The sequence below is a fragment of the Pteropus medius genome, unplaced genomic scaffold (genome assembly GCF_902729225.1).
Source record: "Pteropus medius unplaced genomic scaffold, Ma_sr-lr_union100, whole genome shotgun sequence".
Lineage (NCBI taxonomy): Eukaryota > Metazoa > Chordata > Mammalia > Chiroptera > Pteropodidae > Pteropus > Pteropus medius.
In genome coordinates, this window is record NW_024342475.1 from 1,545,065 (window position 1) to 1,556,450 (window position 11,386).

Below are 11,386 nucleotides of genomic sequence, written 5' to 3' on the forward strand. Positions count from 1 at the left end.
TCTAACACCCGATGATCTGAGGCGGAGCTGAGGCGGTGATGCTGGCGCTGGGGAGCAGCTGCCAATACCAACGAAGCTTTGCTCACCCGCAGCTCACCTCCTGCTGTGCAGCCTGGTTCCTAACAGTCCATAGACAGGTACCAGTCTGAGGCTCGAGGCTGGGAGGGGAGATGGGGGGGCAGTTAGGGACCACTGTTGTAGGTCCTCGAAGGCTATGGAAAGATGTTTGTGGTTTGTCACTGTAACCAAGTCCCATTGAGGCCACAGATGTAAATCACACATAAGTATAGTGCTTGGCACACAGTAGGCCCACATAAATGATAGCAACTCCTAGCATTTCCCAGTGAACACCTACTATGTAGGGTACCAAAGTCCCGTTGACCTTAAGAATAAAAGTTATTTTACCAGCAAAAATTGAAAATGGATTTATTGGGGAGTAGTAAAGAATTGCAATTCAGGACACGCAAGCTACAGCTAAAGCCACAGGCAAGTCCAACAAGCAAAGGAGAGGAATGTTATTTTATGAAGAAAAAGGAGGAAGTTGGGAGGGGTTGTTTTGAATGAAAGTCCACTGGAGAAAAATAAGCATTCACAGAGATGATGGTTCCTCACTGGAGGAGTTGCTGGCACTGTCAATTTCAATGCACGCCTTTTCCAGTTGGGGTCTATAACTGATGATTCTTTCCTGTGTCGGTGTTTGTAATAGACAGAGCTTCCATTGACATAGAGCGGTACTGTGTTAGAGCTCCCCCTTCTGGCCTCCCAACATCATTTTAGTGGTTTCCCTTGATTAATTTTCACAATCAATAATGGGTTCGAAGTGATGACCAAAATAGATGCGGGCCATTATTCTGTGATCACAGCTCATTGTGTTAGTGATAGAAGCGAAGCAGGAATTCAGATTTCCTGCCTCCCAAACTCCCACTGCTGCCACCCTCCACCCGGATGAGCTCAGATTCTGAGAAAGTCAGACACCTACAAACGGAACTCTGCTGCAGGATGCATTGTGCTAAGGGTGTTACCGGAGCATCCCCAGGGGACTGTGGGAGTCCAGGGGAGTTCAGATCCTGTGTGCTCCCTGTGTTGGGTGGGGGAAGTGAGACCAGGGTGTGGATGAAGGAACCACAGGCAGTTTAGGGTTGGTGGGTTGTGTGTTGGGGGGGGGAGTGAGTGGGGGTGACACATGAGGATGAATCAGTCCTTGCCCTTGAGGTGTCAAGATCCATGTAAGCACAGTGACCTTGGCCAAATAGCTTGGCTTTTCCTTCTCTGCAAAATGGGAGTCATCCCAGCACCCACTTCCCCGGGGGAAGAAAAGCCGCTTCAGTGAGCTCCTGCCTGGCTCAGCAAAGTGGTTTTTGGGTACAGCTAATGGAGATGGTTTTATTACAAGTGTTTCGTAGGGAGATGTCAATAGCAGGAGTGGGGAGGGGGTGACTCTGCTGGGGGTGGGGTGGGGTGGGGTGGGAGCAGGGCTCGTGGTCATGCTTTGTCTTTTCGCTCTGCCTCTGGGCTTCCTCCTCCATGCTACTTGTCTCTCTCGTCTCTGTCTCTGTCTCTCTTGATGTCTCTGTCTGGGAATTGTGTCCTCGATCTATCACGTATGAGCTGTGTCATTACGTATGTCGTCTTTAGCGAGTTATTTACTCTCTCTGAGCTCAGTTTCTTCATCTGGAAAATGGAAGTGAAATACCTCTGCTTCAGGTCCGTTAGGGCTTAAGTGAGATACATGTAAAATGGCCAATATGTGGTAATCATTATGATGATTATTATTACCACTGCTACTACTTCTGATCTGGGACTCCACTTTTCTCTCAGCCTCTTTTCCCCCCTCTGTCTTTCTGACTCTCTCTTTCTTCGTGTTTCTTTTTCTACCTCTCCTTCCATTAGTCTGTCTCCCTATTCGGGCCTGTGCCTGGGGTGAGAGTTCCATGAGGACAGAGCAAGCGCTATCTCGGCCACCTGGGTCCCCGATATAATGAATTGAACCCTACTATGTGCCAAATCAACGTTGGGCAACACGGGGGACAAAGCAATAACTGAGACAGCCCCAGCCCTACCCTCACAGAGCTCACAGTCCAGGAGAAACGAGTATTTGTTAAATTTGCTAACTTTGAGGTGGGCTTGGCAAGACTCAACAAAAATTGGGGGGAGACATTCGAGGCAGAGAAAACCGGTTGAGGGGCTGGGAAGAGTTTGAAGAGTTGGGAATACATGGAGAGTAGGCTACAGAGCTCGGAAAAGGCCTTGTAAGCTGTAGGGAGGAGCCTGAGCTTTCTCCTGAGGGTACTGGGGAGCCACGGCAGGTCTTGAGCAGGGGAGCAACAGGGTCAAGTTTGTGCTTTACCATGACTACTCTGGCTGCCTGCTGCCCTTTTGGAGGTTGGGGGCGTGGATGGAAAGGAGAAAAAGCCCAACTGGGGCAGGAATCCGGAAGAGGAGGGTACTGGACCACAGAAGGGACTTCAGGGTGAGGGAAGAGGGAAGAGGAGCCAGATTCTAGAAATTTGAAGGAAAATGCCTAGGCCAGTCCGCTCTACTTGAGCCAGAAAAGGGCATCAGAGCTCACCCACCACCACCACCACCACCACCACCAGGGGGCAGCCAAGGTCACAGGTTTGAATCTCAGCGGCTCCTCCCAGCACAGGGAGGTGAGTCCGCGATTTGGAGGTGGGGGGAGGTTGGAGCTGTCTGTGGGGCCCCATCTGAGAGCCCCTCTGCTCTCCTGTCCCGTCCTGGCCTGGCCTCTCGGGCCCCTGGAGCCCCCACCCCAACAGGGCGAGATTATGTCAACACAGCCCTGCTGCTTCTGGCCAGGATAATATTTGCCCTCAGGATCTGGGGAGGTCGCTATGGAGACGTGCTGCAGGGGGGCAGGGGGAGGAGGAGGGGGAGGCGGGGAGGGAAGCGCACCGCGTGGAAGTGGGCGAAGGGAGCATCATCTTTGCTTCATCTCTGTCTGATTGTGTCTTTGAGATTTACCCGCGGCCACATCTATTTGCATTCCAAGCCTCTATCTCTGCTTCTCTGGATAGTGTCTCTCAGATCTCAACGCTCTGGGTCTCTTTCTCTGTTCTCTCTCTCCCTCCCCATCTCTATGTTTCTTCACGTCTCTGTCTCTGTCTCTCTCTGAGTTTCATGTCTTTATGTCTCTGTCTTTCCTGGATCTCATGTTTTTTGTGTTTGTCTCTGGATCGTGTGCGTGTAGACCCGTCTCTGCAGCTCCGTGCCTCTGTTTCCCTGGATCCCATGAGCCTGTGTCACAGGCTCTCAGTCTCTCTCTCTGCGTCTTTGTGTCTCTGCCTCTCTTTGGACCCCCACGTTTGTGGGTTTGTCTCTTTCGGTCTCTGTCTCTCTATTGCTATCTCTCTCGCTATCTCTGTCTCTCTCCCTTGATCTCTTTCTTCCAGGCCTCCTCTCAGCAGTCCTGAATCTCAGGGGGCCATCTCAGACTCCCATTTCTGGCCTCTGTCCCCATGGGGCGCCCCCTCTCCCCATCCCTCTCTGCCTCATTTCTCCGGCACCATCTGCTAGCACTACAGGCCCCCGCCCGCTCTCACAGGCTCTGCTCGGCCTGGCAGCTCCATGGGGGAGGCCGGGCCCCCCAGCGTCCTCCCCACCAATGCATCCTAAGGTGGGGGGCACTGCCTGGTCATTGCTGGGGTGGGGAGAGGGGACAACAGCCTGGAAACCCAGGACCAGAGGCAATGGAGAGAGAGAAACAGCAGACACCCCGTGAGAAGATGGGGGGAAAAGGGGGAAGAGAAAGGAGAAAGTATAAAGAAAGACAAAAGGGGATCGGTCTGGGGAATGAGAGAGAGCAAGACAAATAAGCAGAGCAGCAAAATGATACCAAAGAAGAGAGAAAAGACAGACTGACGAGAAAGAAAGCAAGACAGACGAACTGAGTGTGGACGGGCAGAAAAGGAGAAAAGAGAGATTCGGCCCAAAGAGAGAGAAAAGGTGGCCGGGGCGAGATGGACGAGAGAGAGAGAAGGGCAGAGGGAGCGGGCACGGCTGTTCTCTCTCTGAAGTTTCCAGAAGCTCCGAGCGTGAGAACCGGCTCTCTCCAAAGAGTGCCCACATGGCTCCCCCGTGGCCCTACTGCCCCCTCCTCCACCCCAGGAGATGGCAGAGGACCCCAGGAGGGCCGAAACGGGCCGGGGGACACTCAGAGGCCCAGACATCTCCCCTCCTGCTCCGTTCTGCCCTGTGTTCTTCCAGAGGGTCTGAGGAGGGCTGAGGGGCTCCGAGCCCAGCGCTGGGCTCGCGTCCATGGCTCCTGGCTCCGGGGTTCAGGCTCTCTCCCTCCACACCTCCCCATCTTTATCTCTCCATCTCTCAGTTCGTAGCTCTTCTCTGTCTCTCTCTCTTGGTCTCTATTTTTTTCTCCCTTTTTTTTTTTTCCCCTCCCTCTCTCTGTATTTCTATTTCTGTCTGTCTGTCTGTCTGTCTCTTTCTCTTGGTCTCTCTCATCTGTCTTTTCCTGTCTCTGGTCTTTCTTGGTTTTGTTTCCCGTCTCTCTCAGCACCTCGGTTCCTCCGCACTGCGTCCACCTCCCTCTTAGTCTCTCCCCTCCCTGGTCCCAGCCCCCCACCCCCCCGACCTTTCCAGTCCCAGCACAGAGACCCCCAAGCCCTCTGGGGGGCCAAGCAGAGACTCCCTTCCAACCCCAGCCTCTCTCTGAGGTGCTGGGCAATCCCAGACCCCTGTCCCTCTCCACCCCGTGAACTGAGACTTTCCCAGGACCCAGAGGGCGCCAGGAATTTGGGGCAGAGAGCAGGGAGGCCAGCCGGAGGCCAGGAAGCCAGGACCCCCGTGTCACTCTCTTCCCCCAGACTTGTCTCCATTCCAGCCTCTGGAGCTGGACCTCATACCACCCCTTACTCCCTGCCCTTCCTGGGGCCTCTGGGCCTCAGTTTGTCCTCTGCAAAATGGGTAGACTCGCCTCTGACCCACTCATCTTATAGGCCCCAGGGGAGTGTGTGCTCGCGAATGTTAGTTATGATTGATGTGCGTGAATTGGTGGTTTGTGTTAAGAGGAGAGGGCTGAGAGCTGCATGGGACTTCGTTTCTCAGCCTCTCCCCACACGTACAGACATCTCCCCTATTGCAGGCAAGGGAAGCGCCTGGAAGCGGAGGTTGTGAGGCCGTGGGTTCGTGCGATTGTGGGATGATGGCGTGTGATCCCGAGTGACGTGTGAGTGTGGGCGAGGCTGTGGTGGAAAGAGTTGTGTGTCCGTATGACCACGGCACTGGATGTGACTGCATCCGGGTGACGTATGACAGACGACGTGACATTGGGAACCTGCGAGAGCGTGTGCCTCAGTGACAGTTGGGGAATGTGTGTTGTTTGGATGTGACAGACCCTGTAGGTGATCATGTGAGGTGTGTGAAACGATGCGTAAGTGTTAATGGGTGTGGTTGTGTAACCTTGTGTGTGACCTTCAGATTGTGTCATCAGAGGCGTATTTGAGCATGCGAGGAACCATATAACTGTGTGCATTTATTTCATCGACGATCATTCTCTCGGCCTTTCCGCTCGTGTGCCCAGACCTGTGCCGAGTGACACGGGGGCCCCTGGCTTGTCTTCACGGGGCGCACGGGTGGGTGGGGAGAGACAGATGATCGTGTGAGCTAGTGCCTGCGTGCAGGTGTGTGTGATTGGCACAGCATCTCTGGAACTGTGGAAGGTCATGGTTTTGTTACTGTGTGAGTAAAAGTGTCCATGCCCTAGATATGTGGCTGTGTGTCACTGCGGGTGACTGTCAACCTCTGGGTGAGAGACCTTGGCTCTCTGGGTGTGACTGTAGCTTGTCTGACTATGAATGAACGTGAGAAACATGTTCTCTGAGGAACGGTGTGTGAGACTCTGTGCCGAGCCGCTCTGTGGCTGAGTGAATGGGATTGTGTGTGACAACGTGCCTGTGACTTCGTGACTGCCTGCAGCTCTGTGGGCGATGGCTGGATGGGACAGTGTGAGAGACTGCACTGGGGGAAAGGAGTCCTCAGGACAAAGACTCCGAGACTGTTCTCGCACATGACCTTGAGTGACTGATATTCACAAGAGACTGGCCTCCTGCTCTGGGTCCTGCCCCAGAGCTTCCCCCTCCCCCGGCCCAGTCCTGGCCCCGCCCCCTCCCACCACCAGGGCTGTAACCTCTCACAGAGCCCAGGCGAGGCGGTGGAGGCAGCAGCAGACCAGCAGTGGGACGGGTAAGGGCTCCCCAGTCCGGCCCATCCTCCCTGCCCTACGACCCCCTCAAGTCTCTGGGTCCCCCGCTTTCTGTTTCTTAGTCTATGCGGTTGTCCATCTCTCTGTGCCCACAGTCTCCTCCCGTCTCTCTCGGTCTCCATGTCTCCCAATCTCTGTGTCGCTTCTAGGTAGTGTCGTACCCCTATTTCTCTGTCCCCTATTCTCTGTGTCTCTCTCCATGTTTCTAGCTCCCCTTTGTCCCCTAGCCCACATTTTTGGCTGTCTTTCTCCGTCTCTTGCCATGTATCTCTTCTGTCTCAGCGTCTGTGTGTCTCTCTGTCTCCATATTTCATCTCATGCATCTCTGACTCCCTGTCTTTCTGGGGGTCCATCTGAGATGCTCCCTGACTCCCCCTCCCTTTCCCTGCGGTGCTGCTGGGTGGAGGGTGTTGGGAGTCCAGACACTTGGGTCCTTGTAGATCGGAGCCCAGAGTCGGACGCCTCTCTAGTCCCTAAGGAGAGTGTTGTCCCATCCACTACAGGCTCATCCACAGCGAAGAAAGTTTTATAAGGTCGGGTTCCCATCGGCGATTTGAAAACCCTTTGGGCTGGGAGAGTGGGAACTGCGGGGGTCGTTTCAAGCTCCGCGCCTGACGGTTTCTGTGGCCGCCTTTCCAAGGCTGTGCCCAGGTTCCCCAGAGTCTCCCGGTCTAGACTCAGGGTGACATTAGCGCTTCCGCCCAGCAGAGCTCTAGGGCAACAGCGCCCTCGGCAAACACCCCCCCACCCCCAACGCGGCGGCTCCAGCAGCAGCTGGGGGGCGGGCCCGAGGTCACGTGTTGAGTCCCAGCTCACCCCCTCCTCATGCGTCTGCTGCCCCAAATCATCACGGGTGGGGGCGGCGGGGGCACTTCCTCAGAGTCTGCGTGTATGAACCCCGGAGCCGGTGCCCTGGGGCTGGGAGCGGAGGGCCAAGGCTTCTGACTCTGCCCTCGGACCCTCCAGGCCGGGCTTCCCCCGCGTGACCGGACCCTTCGCCCCCCATGCCCCGCCGCCCTCGCGATGCCGAACTGTCCGCCCCGGCGGCGGCTGCTGCTGCTGCTCTCGCTTTGGGAACTGCTGTCCCGGAGGGCGGAGGTGAGGACTGTCGGAGCCACGGGGAGTTCAAGGCTTGGAGGGAGGTTTGGAGGTGGTTTTAAGTCTTCCCCAGCTGCAGAGAGAGTTTTAAGACTACCCCGCTCGCCTGGATTCCAGTTTTGATGGTTGCCAGCCACCCAGTCAGTCTCCTAATCTTCCTGGAGGTTTTCAGTCCCCCACACAGCTCCCTGGTGGTATCTAGGCACCCCTCAAGCGTTAGAAGAGGTTTCTCAGCCACCCAAGACTCCCGAGGAAAAAGACAGCCTCTTCAAGTTCCTCTAGGGTTTCTGGCCCACACGACCCATGCTGCCTGGGAGGGGGCTCGATCATGAGGTGGGGGTGGGGGATCTCCTCTCTCTTTCCGTGGAGCAGGCTTTGAGGGCAGACGGCGGGAGAGTTGTACCAGCTGAGGAGCTACATGAACAGTGTCAGGAGACCCTGGAGACCGCGGGGCCCCCAGCAGGTGTGACTGCGCAGGGGCTCGGGCTGGGGGGATGAGAGGGGCCGGGCCTGGGACTCACGGGTGGGGCCTGAAAGAGGAGATGTCTGTGGTAGTCGTGGGTGGGCTGGGGCGGGGAGGCCTGGGTGGGCTTGGCCTTGGTGGGAAGGGCTTAGGCCTGAGTGCATGGGGACCGGTCGGGTCGCAGCTCGGATTAGTGGGAGAGGCCTGGGAAGAAGCTTAAAACGAGCTGGATACTGGCCAGCGCCACACTGGGCGATGGAGCCTGAAGCGGGCCGCGAAGCGGGTGAGGTTTGGGGTGGCGCCTAGGAAATCGGAAGCAGAGTGGGAAGCACGTGCGCGGGGAACTCGCTTGGGGCGCGGGAGCTCAGAGTGGGGCTGCGGGATGGGCGGGGCCTTGGGGTGTGATGAGGACGAGGGTGTGATGAGCAGAGCTCTGGGGAAGCCCGGTGGACTACTTCCCATGGGCGGGGCGGGGCAGGGCAGGGCTTGTGGTCTTAGGCGGAGAAGCATAGTGTGCAGGAAAAGCATAGTGTGCAGGGCGCAGTAGGTACGTCCGACCTCTGGTCCCCACGCCCACCGCAGGCCTCGCCTGTAACGGGTCCTTCGATATGTACGTCTGCTGGGACTACGCTGCACCCAACGCCACTGCTCGCGTGTCCTGCCCCTGGTATCTGCCCTGGCACCACCATGGTGAGGTTCCCCCTGGCCCGCGGGCCCTCCCTGACACAAACAGCTTCTAACCTTTGTCCCGGACACCACTGCCCCGAAGCTCACCTACACCCCATCTCCTGTCTGGATGTCTCCTGTCTGTCCAACCCTGGCTGGGTCGCCCCGATCCTGGCTCTGTCATACAATGCCACTTCTCTGTCTCTGTTTCTCTGAGGACCGCTGCGTTATTTTCTCTCCTTTTGCTGAGTCTATCTCTGGGCATCCAGGTCTCTCTGTCCTAACTAGCTATGTGGCCCAGGGCAGTTTCTTTAACTTCTTTATGCCTCAGCCTCCTCGTCTGTAAAATGAGACTGATTGATGATAGTACCCATTTCATAGGCTCTTTATAAATATTAAATTAACTAATACATTTAAAATGCTGTAGAAGGGTTTACCGTGATCATCATCATCGCCTAGGTTACCTCTCTCTGCCTTTGTCTCCCAGTTAGTCTTTCTGTCTCCATCTCTTTCTCTGTATCTATTATTTCCTCCCTCAACTCCCCACAGTGGCTGCGGGCTTCGTCCTCCGCCAGTGTGGTAGTGATGGCCAATGGGGACCTTGGAGAGACCATTCTCAGTGTGAGAACCCAGAGAAGAATGGGACCTTTCAGGTAAGAAGAAGCGAGGGATTCTGTTTGGATGTCCAAGGAGAGGTGAAAGGCAGAAGCCCCGGATCTAGCCTGAAACCCCTTGTACTGCTCTGGACTCTAGGTTCCAAGGGACAGAAACTCAACTTAAACTTGCTTGATGGAGGAAAAAAAAAAATGTATTGGCTATTGTGATTAAAAAGTTGAAGGCCACAGCTTCAGGCACAGCTGGATCTAGGTGTTCAAATGATGTTGGGAGTCTCTTTGTCTCTCACCATGTCATGCCTATTTTTTTTCTCTTCTGTCTCATCTTTTGTGGGGTGGAGAGGAAAAGGTGTTCCCCATAGGCTCCAGGCCCACATCCCACCAACCAAGCAACACAGTGGGGAGACTGAGCTCTGTTCACATAGTGCCAGCAGAATGGTCCAGGACTCACTCTTATTGGCCTGGTTTGGGTCCTATGCCCGCCCTGGACTAATCACTGTGTGAGTGCGTGCGTGCGTGTGTGTGTGTGTGTGTGTGTGTGGCAGGGGGTGGGGTAGATGGAATGCTCTGACAGGCTGGTCACATTCCAGGCCTGGAGCTGACTGGTGGAGTCGGCCTCACTGAAATAAGGGTAGTTGGGCCTCCAGAAAAAAAGAGAAAAAAGAGAAAACTGGGGTGCGGGGCAGGACCAAAGAGCAGACGTCCTTCCACCGCTTCCGGCCTTCGGGGAAGAACTGAGCTCTGTTCCCGTGCCCTCCCCCGCCTCATCTCCTAGGACCAAAGGCTGGTCTTAGAACGGCTACAGGCTGTGTACACCGTGGGCTACTCCGTATCCCTGGCCACGCTGCTGCTCGCCCTGCTCATCCTGAGTTTCTTCAGGTGGGACCCGACCCCCTCCCTTGCCCCAGCAACAGTGGCAGGGACTGGGCCTCGGTTTGCCCAGTAAGAAGGAGTGGTCAGACTCCAGGAGTAACAGGCAGCCATGGTGGCTCTGTGGGAAGAAGGGCTGGGGGTGCTCCAACGAGCTCTGTGGAGCCAAGAACAGGTCTCCAGGGGTCTCCAGACGGTCTCCCCAACCCTCCCCCCTCCCCACAGGCGGCTGCGTTGCACTCGCAACTACATCCACATCAATCTGTTCGCGTCTTTCATGCTGCGGGCGGCAGCCATCCTCACCCGAGACAGGCTGCTGCCTCCCCCTGGCCCCTCCCCCGGGGACCAGGCTCCTCCCCTTTGGAACCAGGTGAGCGTCATTCCCCTCTTCTCAAACTGCCTCCTCTGGGGGGCGGGGAGATTCCCAAACTATTTACTACCTCCTGCACTTTTGGAGAGGGACCCCCGCAAATCAGGGACCCCTCCGCTGTTGACCCCACCACTTCCTTTATTGCGATTCCCCCTTCTCTTTCTCTCGTTATCTTACCCATCATTGGACTTTTCTAGCAACGAGAGAGCCTTCTGCTGGAGATGAGGTGCAGACCGGATAGGAGAAACTAACCAGGGGGAGGTGAGGGTTGATAGATACCAGTTTGCTACTGAGAGACAAATGAGAGAGACGAGAGGCCGAAGTCAGCGGTCAGAAAAACTGGTAGTAAACTGGGCCATACCAATTATCAGAGAGTCATGGGGTGGGACAGGCCGGACGCTGGTGGGGGAGGCATGATGAGAGGAAGAAACCTTTGGATAGGTGGAGTAGCTGAGTTCAATTCTTAGAAGGAGATGGGATGGGAGAGGCCATATTTGGGGGCTCGGGGGGGAACTCTGATAGCAAGATTGAAGATACAAATCATTTTAAGAGGTCAGAATGGGAGAGATCATGTAGGGTGAGAGAAACCATCCTTGGTTATAATGGAGTGGGAGAATATTTGATGGCACGAGATGGGGATGGAAGCGCCGCCAGGTGGAGGAAGGCTTGGGGGCACCCGGTTGCCCTGACTGCCTGTCCCCCTGTCTGGCCACCCGCTAGGCTCTAGCCGCCTGCCGAACAGCCCAGATTGTGACCCAGTACTGCGTGGGAGCCAACTACACGTGGCTGCTGGTGGAGGGCATCTACCTGCACAGCCTTCTGGCGCTCGTGGGAGGCTCCGAGGGGGGCCACTTCCGCTGCTACCTGCTCCTTGGCTGGGGTGAGCCTCGACCCTGTCCCTGCCCAGCCCGGCGCACCTCGGCTGCCCCACTCCCCTGATGGTTTGTGTCAGGGGGTCTCCCTCTGTCCCGGCTTTTGCCTCCTTACCCCAGCGAGGGAATTCCGCGGGTCTTGGGCCTGGCGGGGCCCGTGCGTACGCTGACAGCTGCGGCGGGGTGGGGGGCGGGGGT

The 11,386-nt window shown here is 56.1% G+C and overlaps 1 protein-coding gene across 1 annotated transcript in view; it reads left to right on the plus strand.

The window, feature by feature from the left end:
• Nucleotides 1-7,258: 7,258 nt before the first annotated feature.
• GIPR (gastric inhibitory polypeptide receptor) overlaps nt 7,259-11,386 on the plus strand; it is an 8,884-nt gene continuing 4,756 nt past the window's right edge. The window contains 8 exon segments of the mRNA XM_039866318.1: nt 7,259-7,333; nt 7,719-7,737; nt 7,740-7,796; nt 8,379-8,486; nt 9,012-9,115; nt 9,852-9,955; nt 10,172-10,316; nt 11,037-11,195. Coding sequence (XP_039722252.1) covers nt 7,259-7,333; nt 7,719-7,737; nt 7,740-7,796; nt 8,379-8,486; nt 9,012-9,115; nt 9,852-9,955; nt 10,172-10,316; nt 11,037-11,195 — 771 coding nt within the window.